Raw genomic sequence first — 15316 nt, forward strand, 5'->3', positions numbered from 1 at the left:
CATGTTGTCAGGAGAGTATTTGATTTCTCATTTGTAAGCAACGACATGGAAAAGATTAATCGCAAACAGACGAACGGCTTACCACTTAGAAACGGATTTGATACGAATAAATAAATACGGGATAACATTTTACCCGGCTCATCAGGGCGAGCGAAGCGGGCCCTACTCTATCCCACAATCTGAGCACTTTTGTGGTACAATTTTCGGAAAAACTATCACGCCTATTGATTTGTGCTTTAACATAGTAATTTTTACTTATATGTAGATGTGTTATCATCAGTCAGTCAAGGTTTGGTTACTATTAAAATATAAAAAATAATTAGCCAAGTGCGAGTCGGATTCGCGCACGAAGGGTTCCGTACCATTATAGAGCAAAATTAGGCCAAAAATTGTGTTTTTTGTATGGGAATTTTTTATTTTATTTTAATACTAATTGTCCCGGCAAACGTTGTTTTGCCATGTAAAGTATTTCGCCCAATTCCGCCCATATTATTTAATTGAAGGGACTAAATAAGTATGTCACCATGGCAACCTGATATGTAATAATTAATATAGAACATAAAATATCTAGTAAAGTTTTTGACGTTACTTTATCTAATTTTTTAAACAAATTTTGCATCAGGTAAATAAATAATATCTCTGAGTGCGTAAGCTAAAATTAGCATTACATGTCCAAAAATAGCACTTCAATATACAGGTAAACATGTTATTTGGTCAATATGTAAATGTTTTTCCTCAAAATCTTTATAGGTATACATTGTTTTTCACTTTATTCATTGATTTACGTCAAAAAACTTATAGTTCACATGACCCCAGTCTATGAATGGAAGCAAAGTATTTAGATTTAACCAATTTAATATAATTTACATTAATTAAATATGTATATTAGTCCAAAAATAAACTCTAACCTGTTGTTTTCTCGAGGTCATTATCTTTTATGTACGTTTAACCTGAATAAAAATATGATAATTAAATAATTCGTTTTAAAAATCGTTGGGTACGGCGGCATTATCTTTACCTAAGTCAAAAATCGAAATAATACTCGAAGAATATCGATACTCATAGATTTCAAGGACCTATAACCATACTGACTACTTAGTTTAACGCGAATATCCATATCCATACTAATAATGAAAGTGCGAATGTATGTCCGTCTGTCTGTTACCTCGTCACCCCCAAACCGCTGAACCTACGTCAAAAAAATTGTCCACGAGTCTACAAAATGTGACCCGAATACATGCATACTTTATGGGAGTTCGCAGACGGCACACTTTTTGTGTGATCGAGTCTGCGGCGCACATAGTTACAATCTGCGTCATACACGCCATGCCGACTGTATGTGCGCCGCAGACTCGATCACACAAAAAGTGTGCCGTCTGCGATCTCCCTATGCATGTATTCGGTACACAATTTTGTGTAGGTAAATATAGAAGTGATAATTAAAGTCAACGGCTTTAATTCGTAAATTTTAGTGTTAGTGTTTCGTTGCTATTGCCATATTTTAGTGTGCGAAAAGGGACCAAATTCAAACCGGTTGAAGTATGGGAGTTACGTTTCCTTAGTTTTTATTATTCGTGACGCTGAACCGATTTTGTTGTGTATGGAGATACTTTGAGCTCCGTTAAAGAACATAAGGTACTTTTTATCTCGGAAATTTTTATCTCGAGCGGATTTGTCGCGGAGCACCTTTCTTTTTCCCGACGTTTGGGCTTATTTCCAGCGGCCGTGGTCACATGTGGGCCGAGGTGATAGATGTCCAACTTGCGAAAGCTGTAAACTGTCCAAAAACTACTGAAAGGTCGGGAAATAAGAAAAGTTTTCAGTGACTAAGACAAAATGTCGCAGCGCATTTGTTCCTCCGTCTTACGAATTTTTAATAAGCTTACGTATCCTGACGCAATTTTAATATTTATCCACCCCAAACAAGTACATAACACTGCTAAAAAGTTTTACGTCAATTATTTTGTCATACTTGTCGAATCTATGAACAACAATAGAATAACTATAGATTTCCAAGAATCCGCGATCGAAGGATTAATGAGGAAAATAAAAAAGAACAGTAGTGTCACAGTGTGATGGACAAAGACAGGTTCTAAACTAGTATATCCCACCAAAAACATTTATTGAAAATTGTTGCCGAGACGATCACATAAGGTTTACCCTGTAATGCTAAGTACTGACATGCAGTTTTGCTCGATAGTTTTACTCCAAACCGAGTAATAATTAATGTGTGGACCGCAAAACTGACAGCTCGAAGGCTCGCATCGAGCCGGTTTGATGGAATGATATATATCGATTTAGAATAAAACTATCGAGCAATGCTGAATGTGTGGACGAAAGCCCGAGCTGCGGGTTTTGCTCGACGTGATTGCTCGATCGAGCAAAACTGTATGTGAGTAGGTACTTAGCTGAGATCTCATGTAGAGCCAAGCTTCTGAATCTAAACAGCCTGATTCAACTATTTCAATTGAAAATAAATATCATCAAGGCAACAATATAAATAATACACAGCAGAGTTACTCAGCCGTGCTTTTGAAATCAAATTTACAGAACACAGAGACAAATTTTACCAGCGAAACTGAATCTTAAGTTATCTGGAATCATACCAATGTGTGCGAGCGCCTGATCAGGGCGATGTAATATATTTTTTTAATGAAATAAGGGAGCAAACGAGCAAACGGGTCACCTGATGGAAAGCAACTTTCGTCGCCCATGGACACTCGCAGCATCAGAAGAGCTGCAGGTGCGTTGCCGGCCTTTTAAGAGGGAAAAGGGTAATAGAGGAGGGTAGGAATGGGAAGGGAATAAGGGAGGGTAGGGGATTAGAATAGTATGGAGATAGACTACTGCATATTTTCCTACTGTGTTTAAGCCGCGTATTTTTGGGTGTTTGATCATAACACATTAAATCCAAGCAATTGTGTCTTTGAAGTTCTTTTTTATTACTTTCTTACTATTATTTATTACTTTCTTTGTCTTTCAAGTTTCTTTGAAAGATAGTTGGTATTTTTCATCATCAACACCATTTTTCGCCGTTAGGCGCGTTTTTATTTTGGCAAAAAAAAGGCAGTGAAACAAACAGATAACCTGGTGTAAAGCGACTATTTACCCATCAACGCAACACTTAAGAGGGCGACTAACCCAAAAATCAAACATCGTCCTTCTCTCTTCACTCTCACGCCCGTCTTTCATATGCCAGGTGAAAAAGGACGACGCGGATTCATCGCCAAATTCGTTTTTTCTCAATAACTCGATAATTAAACAACATTTTAAAAATCCGCTAGGTCGATCTCTCAATGATAGAATTTTATACAGTGTGTTGAAATATTAACTTAGTTTAATGCACGGTTATGGCAATAAATGAAAAATTCGTGAAAATTAGATGCATTTTTGTGATTTTTTTCTATCGAGAAAATTTTAAGATATCGTGTTTTTGCTCAGATCGAATTCTCGGAAATATTATAATGTAGTATCTTATTTTAGAAAATGAAATAATTTGGGGCTTATTTTTAAGTATAAAAATGAATTTTAAATCGACACTTTAGGGTTAGTCGCGTAGTGTAGTGTAGTATACTGTAGTGTAGTGTAGTATTACCTAGTATTAGTTTGTAATAATATAATTTAGGATAGTATTTTTTTTTTAATTATTTAAATATTGTATTCATACAAATGTAGAGATGCAAAGTTGTTGCAATATAAAATAGCAACAGTTGTTAAGAATAAAAAAATAAAAGGGTTAGTCGCATCCTTAAGGGAGGAATTCTTATTAACCTTTGTGACGGAATCACACGAGAGCTGCTGAACCGATTAAAAAAAGTCAAATAGAATCTAATAGATGCGGTATCCATCTATGTCTGTGGCAGAAAGTGTAGTTACAACTTTTAGTATGATTCTTTTCCGTTTAGCCCCCTTTCGCACGCGCGATAAGGAACTTCGTTCCAAAAATTTAATAATCCACATTATTTCGCGATAAAAGTAGCATGAAAGCTACTTTTATCGCGAAATAATGTACAGTTCCAATGGGATTTTTGCGCGTATAAAGTCGCGGGGAATAACTATATAATGCGTTACTTTAGGCTGAACAACTATATTACAATAGTTTACTTAACTATACTGTACACAGCGAAACGAGGCGGTAGCGGTCATTGACCTTTTTAGTCTAGGCGCTAAATGAAAAATGCTTGCACTGTATTTAGAATATTTAAAAATGAAATTGACAGATTATTACAGATTCATCGGAAAACCTCTTGATAACTCTTGCTAAGTACTCGCATACGGTTTTGCTCGATAGTTTTACTCCAAATCGAGCAATAACCACCGTGTGGACCGCAAAACTGACAGCTCGAAGGCTCGCTTCGAGCCGGCTCGATGGAATTAAATATGTCAAATATGTCATTTCCTTCGATTCGGAGTAAAACTATCGAGCAAAACCGTATGTGAGTACTTAGCATAGAATGACAATCTCCAACTTTTTATGAGTTCGAAGTTACTGAAGCTTCATAGTCAGTTCACATCGAGTATGCAAAATATTATCGCCCTAGACACTTCATTGTCAATCGCGGTTTATATAGAAAATGACAAGTTTTTTGACAGGGAGTCAATAACCGCTACTGTCTCCTCACTTTAGGGTGTGTATGATTCCCTTGTATGGAGTTCACTGTGGAGGTAGCAGCGCTAATGAGTAACTTTTCTTTGATGGGAAAACTTATGATGCTGCTGGAGCGCTTGCCTTACACGTCAAAAGAAATTAGCTCTTTTAACGCTGCTACTTTCACAATAAACTCAATATAAGTGACACATACACATCCTAAAGGATTTCACACTTTTTTCTCCACCCTGTATAATTAAGTATAAGAAACAATCCATACTAATATTATAAATGCGAAAGTGTGTCTGTCTGTCTGTCCGTCTGTCTGTCTGTCTGTTACCTCTTCACACTCAAACCGCTGACCCGATTTGGCTGAAATTTGGCATGGAGATACTTTGAGACCCGGGAAAGGACATATGATATTTTTTATCCCGGAAAAATGTACGGTTCCTGCGCGATATACGAATTTTGGCGCAACAGAGTTGCTGGCGTCATCCAGTCACATATAAATTGAAAAACACGAGTAGTCATAAATACCTATACGTATTTACTATTTCATATTATTTTGCTACTTTGGGTAAGTTATTTCATATTACCTTTACAGATAAAAAGCGTTATACTTTCCGTGCGTGCTCCCACCAGGAATGAGCCTACTTATTTATTCAAATGCCATGAAGGTTATTGGAAAGGAGGTGGACCCCTCTAACATATTTTTGCCATTATTCCATTAAGTATTTATGAAAATACATTTTCCAGGTGAAAGAAATTGAAGTGAATAAAAGGCTTAAAATGTCGTCAAAAACGCTCAATTTTGAACAGAATATACAGACATAAAATACGTGTAGCACTCGGGGATTGCCGCAGTATAGCTATTGCAGTTAGCATCTAGTCTACACGCATTCGTCTAGTCGCACGCACACAAACATCGTGATGAAGTCTGCCGAACTGAAACAACAGACGACGCACGACTTTCATCGCCGCACCACTGTGTCGGTCGGAATGGGGGGTATGTTAGGTTTATTTTCGTTACGGAATTTCTTGATTCTATCACCGCACTCAAAGTCCGAAATAAAAGCTATGCAATAGTTAAAAAGTGCAATATCATACCTGATCAGAGAACTCTAAGTATTCTTTCTTCTCCGGCGCCGGGCTGGTGACGGTAAGGACGGCACTATACGCTCGTCTCGCTCTTTCATTCCTCTCTTCTGTGTCTCCTTCCACCTTCCAAGGTTCCTTGGACGATGCTGATGCGAGGCTGTAAAAACTCAGAGCATTAGATGATTTTTTAGGGTACCGTAGTAAGATGAAAAAAACCTTATGGATTTATCTTGTCTGTCTGTCCGTCCGCATTTCACAGCTACTTTCTTTAGAAAATTGTTCGTGATTTTTGTAGACATATTTTATAGTTTTTAAAGACTCTACTCTCTACAAAATTACATAACTTTTTAACAACAATTTAACCGATAATAAATAACATTAATCCTCCCACAATCACGCAATAAAATAAATGCATAATTATATTTAATTACAATCGTTAGCTTTTATTATTACAATCCCTTACATTCCGACAAAACGGGACTTGTCGCTCCAAAAATACTCCATTTCATATTTCGTGTCCGTAATAGTCATTTAATTAAACGACTTGTAATTTTGTACCGCTCAGAGAAGTTAAGAGATAAAAGCCTCCCCTCCCCCCCGCAGCCTTTTCCTCAAACACCATTCTCGCCCTACACTAATTAAGGGGATGCTGCGTAAATTGAACGCATTTGTATAGCTTTGTCCACACTGTGCCTTTTTCTGTTCGTCAAGGGCATGCGTTATAGCGCAGTCAACAGCTAACGTGAGCCATGCCCGCGACGCATGCCCTCTGACCGTATCCAAAACTTCAAAAATGACAATATTGGCGTTGCATTCCTTGACGCATTCAATTATTGAATGCGCCAATATAAAAGTTGATGACGAAAATTGAAGATGAAAGTGCACAGTGTGGACATAGCTTATGAATTTCGGGAGGCTTACTATTCGAGTTTCAGTTAGGGCCTGTTTCACCACTTCCTGATAAAGTGCACTTTTCTGACAGATACTCCATACTTCATCTGTCAAAAAAGTTATAGATAGCCTATCTGGCACTTATCAGGAAGTGGCGAAACAGGCCCTTAATGATATATTTTTGTCTACCAGGTATTTTATAATAACTAGCAAACCCGGCAGACGTTATCCTGGATGTTATTTCTGAAACTGGTTGATGTGTGAATCTAAACCAACTGGGGCGCCACCCAAATGTGTACAAACAAACAAACAAATTCATTCAGATCGGCCCAGCTGTTTAAGTAATTGGTTACCGGTTTGACACATAAAGTTAATATACTTGTCGGAATAGAGAAGCAAAGGCCTGAGCAAGAGAGATGTCACTATCAGTAACACTGCGTGGTAAAAAGTGACGTGTGATACATGACAGCAGCACTCTTTTTTTGACGTCCAGTCGGCACGAGCCGTAAGTCGTACACAATTTCGGTGTCGTTTGACAGCTCGAGATTGTTGCTCTATTCCGCTAGGTATATTAACTTTATGGTTTGACATCAGCCAATCAAAAGCGCTCGTGACTAGATAAACTCCGATCAAAAAACTGTAGATATTAGGCATAAGAAAATTATTGCCACTAGTTTACTGTAGCGAATATATTATTAAATTAATAATATTTTTTACTGTGTTGTGTTTTTGTAAAGCTATAGAATTGAAAAATATAAAAACATATTTTATATTTATTCATAAGTATTGCAGACAACAGAAATAAATGAAGTACTTAGATTCTTCAAGAGTGTGTTATTTTTACTTGAATATAAAGGGTTTTTGTCCTTTACTTTGAAGCGTAAAAGATAGAGTCGGCCTAGTGATTTTCAATAACCAACAATGTAACAAAAAAGAACAAGGGTTTTATGAAAAGAAGAGGGCGAGCATAAAAGATTCGAGCTATAAAATATGATTTACAAGACTTTCCCATACGAAAACTGTTAAAATAATGGCCCTGCGTAACTACACAATGGTAAGACGTATTTATTATGTAAGATTTTTTTAATGAAAAAAATAAAAGATTAGGACTCTAATATAACTATAGGTCTACCAGAATCTGATGGCAAAAAGTGAGAAAAGAAATTGACTCTAGCCAATACCTTGGTAATTGAAATTAAACATTTTGATCCTTTTTCCTTATAGCGGCTGATTCTGTGTTTGAAACATGCAAGTATAAAAATTTATCCAATGATCAAGAATATTTTTTGAAAATCTGCCATAACAATTTGCCATCAGATGCTGGTGGACCAATAGATAACCTGGTGAACTTTGTATCGCTTCTCTCCCAATATAAACCTTCCTTTTTAACGGGCTCCCAAGATTCACGAATATTATATCACACTGACCTAACCTGACATAACAAAGCTAGAGAGGTTATTTATTTCTTCTCCTTCCCTTTTAGACAAGAATTAAAATGTCCCAGACATTTCGACAAAGACTCTCAATATGTCTTTTATTTGTTTAGGAAGAGTATGTGAGCGCCCCAAGTGCCCACGACGCCTCAGGCGATTTGTCTCATGGAAATATATTGCCGAGCAAGATTTGTTTGATATCGAAACATGTAAGAATGAGTGTGTAGAGATAATGTCTTGTTTTTGCGCGCTACTTCGCCCGAACAAAATGATGTATAGTAGCATAAAAACTTTAATCCCGAAACTGAAACTTACAGGCGCGATTTAGGATTATACTATTTGGTGTGCTACAGCCTAAAAGTTACAACATTATGTCAGTCCTGAAAAATAAATGGTGTCTGATTTTCAGACCCACAGTGTAAACAGTAAACACATAACTTTTAACACAATCAGCCATGGGATTTCGGAGGAGTTTGGAGTGTCATCGCTACGCAAAAATGTTTTAATAATAAGTAAGATTTTATAGTATCCTTGCTATGCTCTTGAATATATCCAGAAGATTTTATGCTACCATAACAACTTATTGTATAATAGATGTTCCGCGCGGCTGTTTTCATACACGCTGGCGGCGCCGCGGCGGTGCCGCTGCCGCTGCGGCGAAATTAGAAATTTCACGGAAAACGTACATTTTTCCGTAAAAAATAGCCTATGTCCCTTCACGTGGTCTATTCTTCATGTGTACCAAATAACATAATAATGACTCTAGTAGCCTTAAGATAATAAGCAATTTCAAATAATTTCCTCCCGTTTTTTCCACATTTTCCTCTATTTGTTCGCTCATATTAGTCTTGGCGTGATAAAATATAGCCTATAACCTTTCTCGATAAATGGGCTATCTAACACTGAAAGAATTTTTCAAATCCGACCAGTATTTCCTGAGATTAGCGCGTTCAAACAAACAAACAAACTCTTCCACTTAATAATATTAAGTATAGTTAACTTAAAACTAATATTCGAAGTCAGTGCTCGGGTACGATATCTAAAATTTTAAACCTTTGACTCTCAAAGTTGGAAATTAAACCTTCTATTTAAACACAATTCACTGTAATTGAGTAGGGCTTTTGAGGGTTGATAGTCATTAATTAACTGTCTCTCTCTCTCTCTCTTTCGCACAAAAATCCCTCTCTCTCTTATCAAAGCTCTTCACGTCAATCGTGATTTGAAAAACAATGTGAACTCCCAATGGAAGAAAATTCATTTTAAAAATGCAGTAAAGAAGTGAATGAGTTTTTTGATGTTTTGTATATCTAGTCAGTTGTATCACATTGTATGTTATATTGCCACTTGATGCCTTGATTTCAAAATAAATAATATACCTATGCTAAGTTTATATCACGAAATAATTTATTTAAAAACTCTTAAATTTCGTATAACAATTAAATAATTTTGTCTTTAAAAATTATGAACATTATGATTTGTTGTATTAGTGCATGTTTAAAATTTTAACTACGATGTGCATGTTTTTGTGAAGAGCTGAAATATTTAAAAAAACATTCAACCTACACTGCAATATTTCCAGTTGATAGAGACAGTAGGCAAAAAGCTCCAAAATGTTTGTTTGCTCGAACGAGCATTATACTACTGATGCATATTCAAAGATTTTTCGTTTATTCTTCAGGAACGTTTATGAAAGCTAAAAGAATTTTTAACATGTACGAATTCTAAAAATACATACAGCTTATAATATAAACTGAGAGGCCTGGATAGTGTGAAAGAAATTCCTAGAATCACTTTTCTACTGCAGCTGAAAACGGTATTTAAATCAAAAAACGCGACAAAAAATATCATACATCCTGCCCCGGCGTTCCCAAATATATACCTCTCTATCTATTATTATTTAAATAGTTTTTAAAATCTTTATTTAGCTCTTTAAATGATAACTTTATAGGTAACAGATCAACTTTAATTTTAATTGCAATTATTATACAAATAAAAAATCGTGTGGCACTCGCGGACTGTTTCGGTGTAGCTACTGCATATCATTTTATATCAACCTATTCATACTAATATTATAAATGCGAAAGTGTGTCTGTCTGTCTATTACCTCTTCACGCCAAAATCGCTGAACCAATTTTGCTGAAATTTGGCATGGAGATACTTTGAGCCCCGGGAAAGGACATAGGATACTTTTTATTTCGAAAAAATGTACGGTCCCCGCGCGATAAACGAGTTTTGGCGCAACGGAGTTGCAGGCATCATCTAGTGCAATTATAATTCGCATACGTCTAGTGTAAGTAATAGACGATGCACGGCAACGCCGCACCGACCGGCACAGCGGTGTGGCAACGCCTCCGGAGTGGAGGGTGTTAGTTTTTTTTCGTTACGGAATTTCTTGATTCGCTGCGCTCAAAACCCGCGATTAAAGCTATGCAATTGCTTAGAATACAGGGTGCAATAAAACCTCCCGCCATTTTTTTTAGGGCTTAGCTGTTATCATTAGGAGAGTCTATTTAACGAAAAAATAGTGTTAATTTTTTACAATAACATATTTTATCCCACTTTAAATCATTGCAGAAATGTCACTTCGCGGCGGTGGATAGAGCGGGGGTGATGCGGGTGGTGGCGACGGAAAAGCGCGGGGGCCACGCGCCGGCAACGAGTAGTATCCATTACTTGTGGTGTTTTTTAAGATAACTTAAAAAAAATACGTGTATTTTTATTTTTAACAAGGATCAATATATCTAAATCTGGCCGGAAGGTACAATTGCACCCTGTATAATTTTATAGAATAATATTAAGAGAATTTCAAACAACAATGATCCACAACTTACTTGGAAAACAGCTCAATGTTGAAGAAGACGTATTCGCCAGAAGACACCATGTCGAGCTCGTCGGCAGCCAGCATGATCTCCCTCACTGTCGTGGGGTTAGCACACACTACGACAACTGAAACAAACCACTTCAGGTTAGGTAGAGGTGGAGAACAAAAAATGAGACGGATTTTTGCTGGGGGTTATCTGTGGGTTTTTGCCATCCACGATAAGTGAAGGCGTAGTTATATTTTATTTTTATTCAAGCACTTTTGTTTTAGTGTTTAAATATAGTATACATAGAAAACTAGTTAGGAGGTTTTTTTATATACAAATCACAATAAATGGATACAATCAACCAATATCATGGTTGTACTTGCTTAAATATTTACAAAACACAATCAGTCATATTAAGTAAACTATATTATTAAAATAATTCATTGATCTAAAGGGCGTTTTAAAAACTAGTGTGCCTCTATTTAGTGGTAATGTAGGAACAGAACTGATTGTTGGTGCCCCTGTGTATGAATGTTTGTTATGCATCAATAACTATAATTCAGTTCTTGTAACGTCACAAATTCAATCGCATTGAATTGAGGTGAACGATCTTTACAAGTCAAGTCAACAATATTGTAAGGGAGTTCTTGAAATCGAATCAGTTATATAACGGGCGAATGCTCTGATCTAAATAGACCTTAACTTAATCTTGGCTTAAACGACACTTTATAATAAACCTGAATCAGTCGATAACCATAAAACGTCTCCTACTGGATTTATATGGCACACCATGAGATCACAAGTAATTATGTGTAAATGCAATAGCGAGATCGCGCCACTATGTAAAAAATCGGCCAAGTGCGAGTTGGACTCGCGCACGAAGGGTTCCGTACCACAGTAGAGCATAAATAGGCTAAAAACTGTTTTTTGTATGGGAGCGCCACTTAATTATTTAACTTATTTAAATTTTATTATAAATTATGAAAGTACAAATAAAATTGAGTATTTCAAGTGCCTATACGTATTACCGTTATTGATATCAAGCATAAAAATGCAAAATAATCACGTTTATTGTATGGGAGCCCCCCTTAAATATTAATTTTATTTTGTTTTAGTATTTGTTGTTATAGCGGCAACATATATACTTACACATTCTGAAAAAAAATCAGAAGTCTAGCTATAGCGGTTCTTGAGATACAGCCTGGAGACAGACAGACGGACAGACATCGAAGTCTTAGTAATAGGGTCCCGTTTTTATGATTTGGGTAGGGAACCCTAAAAAAGATTTTTTCTTGGAATCTTATGGCCAAATATATTACTTATAATAGAACAGCTGCTGAGCCGCGCGTTCGGGCGGCTGCATATAAATCCAGACTTTATTGATTTAAACATTTTCAACTGTTTCGCCTGTAACAGGTATAACTGGAGCCGTTTCCATTAAGTTTACTTTCAAGTATATTTTCTCGCAATAAATATATTTTCTGTAAAATGCGATTTCATAGGAAATCTCAGTGCAACTGCTGTAAAATTATATAAAGTAATTCGGGCGAATAGAACAAGAAAACGATTTCATTATTTGTAGCATTTATATCACAGAATAATTTTTAATATACAGGGTGTAACAAAAGTAAGTGATAATACTTTAGGGTGCGTATGTATTCCTTGTGGAGAGTTCACTGTGAAAGTAACAGCGCTTCAGCTTTTGGTCTTTCAAGACCAAAATTTATTTTTCACTTTTGTATGGGCAAGCGCTCCAGCGTCACGAGTTTCCCAACACAAAAGTGAAAACAAAATTTGGTCTACTTTCATAGTGAACTCTATACGAGGAACACGTACACACCCTAAAGTATTATCACTTAGTTTTGTTAATGAAACGAAATGAAAAATATTTATTTCTAAATAGATTAACAAAGTTAACACTTTTAGAACGTCGTGTCTACATGAAGCCTACACCCTGTTTAAGCTAATATTAAATTGCATTGATGATATTTCGTATAAAATACGCATTTATATCTAGTAAATAAATGAATAAACTCTGGTTTCCCTTCAAAACGTACAAATTAAATTATCCAGTACTGTAACCAATTTGGAAAAAAAACCCACGTTCAATATTCAAAATAAGGGGCGACAAAATGGCGCGTTTGAGTTTATTTCCGCAAGGAGATTACATTTCTACACGATTAGACCGCTACGTCTGAGAAATTACTGATTGCCAGACAGTTTCAAATAATTACTATTGGATAGAAGGTTCAGCTAAAATTCTTAAAAAGTTAAAAATTTACTCAAGCACACTTAAAAATAACATTATTTATAATAACAAGTCATGTAGATTGTGGCATTGTTTTTAGTCGATTATTATTATTTACACCTCGTCTTTTTAATGTTCAAAAATAAATTATAACACAGAACACGCTATGCCCCAGATTAAAAAAACATAATAAAAAAAAACTTTACAGTTATACTCGTATTAATATTGAATATTATATTCAGAAGTTTTTCGAAGAAGTATGATTGAATTTTGGTACACCCTTTACAGAAATGTTCTTGATTTGATGAAAATTTGTGCTAAACTCGTCGTAAATAAGCTTGTCATGTCATGTAACATGCCGCGTGCTAGACTATGTATTTTTTTGCCTCCACAATCGTTTAAGACGCTCCCCTTAGGGAGATGCCGTAATTTACCGTTTTTAGAGTCTTATTAACTCATAATTTTCAAAATTATATTAAAAAGTACAACAATATTCTTCATATTGTTGTCAGCATATAAACATTACTTTCTGTGTTATTAATTTCCTATAATTTTGTTTATTATACTCATGAAATCATCTTCCAAAGTAATACCAATTTATTTAAATTCAAGCATACATTAATACTCTCTAGTATTAATACAAATTACGTTTATTTGAAACACACGCCAAAAGATCGATAATTTAATTATAAACTACAATAATATATTCGCCGTTTAAAATTTTTTAGGTCAATGTTGAACTAAGATAAGTAAAAAAAATAGAATTTTGGTGCGATCTCGGCTAGGCGGCAAATGTATGGTCAAGGTCGTTTGCTCAGGCGATGGCCTTAAGTGATACCTACACATAGATTTTTACGTTTATGTGGTCTATGAAAGTGAAACAACACTGCGCGATACAGTGTTTTTAAATTAACATACAATGTCGAATTACCTAATTTGAATTGTTATAGATCAGTACAAAGGCACATTTTTTCTTTAAATAAACCTATGAATAAATAAATAATATAGTAACGTCCTATTTTCTGGGCATTATTTTATTACGCAATTTACAACTATACTTATAATTATAGGTATACCTACAGATTTTAGTTATTCTATCAATAGAAACAGAGATCTATCATTAGGACACTCACCTGACTTTTTTTACCGTTTTGGGTATTCTAAAGATCTGTAGATTTCAATCTTCCGAGCAATAAATATTGCAACAAATAATAATTTTGGTTTTCGCTCATAAGTTGCCTGCTTACACAAATGTTATATCTAGACAAGGATTACAAAATAAAACTCGTCCTCTCTTACTCACTTCTCGTTTCCAGGGATAGTTTTTTCAGTTTCTGTTTTATTTCTATTGCGGTAATGTTATTTTCGTCGAATGGTAGGTTCGGGATCTTGCTGGTGCTTTGCTTCTGTAGGACCGTGAAAATTGCGGACAGGGTCAAGAAGCATGGGCTGTTTCCATGGCCGGTGGACACAGGGTTATTGTGGTACATCATCCCAACTTTCCGCCAGTTGAATTCCTGGAACAAAAAGGTTTTTTTCAACCCTCAACTGTGCAAAGAGTTTATGTTGTAGAATTAAGAAAAAAAAACCATATCGTATCATTAAAATAATAAACATTTGAAACCTGTTTAAGTCAAAAAGACTATAAAATAAATTAAAAAAAGAATAAATAAAAACAACATGCATTTGAATTTTTTTATTGCTTTAAACATAAATCAGAACCTAGTAAACACTGACCAACCGAAAATACATAAAATCAAAATGTTTTGACAACACACAAAGCGGTTACAAATACAACGGGGGCTGAAGAGGGCAAATATTTATTCAAACCTTAATTAAAATGAATTGCTTTCTGTTTAAAATGCTATTAGAATACGAATATGAACTGAACAAATAAATGCGAAATTGCTTTTAAAAGTAATATATTTTTATTACAGCAATGAAGTGAATAAAAATTTTGCCAAAAATATTTTCAAAGGCAACAGCGTTTTTCCTTATTTTGATGATACTACAGTTTTCTCGAAGAAGGCTTGCTCGTTTATAAACTACCGTACGATTATGTGGTAGTTTATTGCTCTCTTCCAATGAGTAATAAATTGTTGTCTTAATATTTAGATATTTACTAAGATTCATTTCTACGAAATAAAAGCCGCGGCGTATAGTATTTAATAATAATAAAACTAGGCAAAAGAAATAGATCTAATCCAAGGTTCAGCCCCATGAGAAGAGTAAAATAGAATGAATGGATCGA

The 15316-nt window shown here is 35.3% G+C and overlaps 1 protein-coding gene across 4 annotated transcripts in view; it reads right to left on the reverse strand.

The window, feature by feature from the left end:
* LOC121735861 (atrial natriuretic peptide receptor 1) overlaps positions 1–15316 on the reverse strand; it is a 231816-nt gene that overhangs the window by 57113 nt on the left and 159387 nt on the right. For 3 of the 4 annotated variants that reach the window (XM_042126828.1, XM_042126826.1, XM_042126825.1), the window contains 3 exons: positions 14369–14582; positions 10842–10956; positions 5696–5843 (listed from right to left, as the gene is read on the reverse strand). In XM_042126828.1, the coding sequence (XP_041982762.1) occupies positions 5696–5843; positions 10842–10956; positions 14369–14558 (453 nt within the window). In that variant the 5' untranslated portion in view covers positions 14559–14582. The remainder of the gene's footprint in view (positions 1–5695; positions 5844–10841; positions 10957–14368; positions 14583–15316) is intronic. The other variant, XM_042126827.1, reaches the window with a different exon arrangement.

This window comes from Aricia agestis, chromosome 18, assembly GCF_905147365.1.
Source record: "Aricia agestis chromosome 18, ilAriAges1.1, whole genome shotgun sequence".
In the NCBI taxonomy this organism is placed as follows: domain Eukaryota; kingdom Metazoa; phylum Arthropoda; class Insecta; order Lepidoptera; family Lycaenidae; genus Aricia; species Aricia agestis.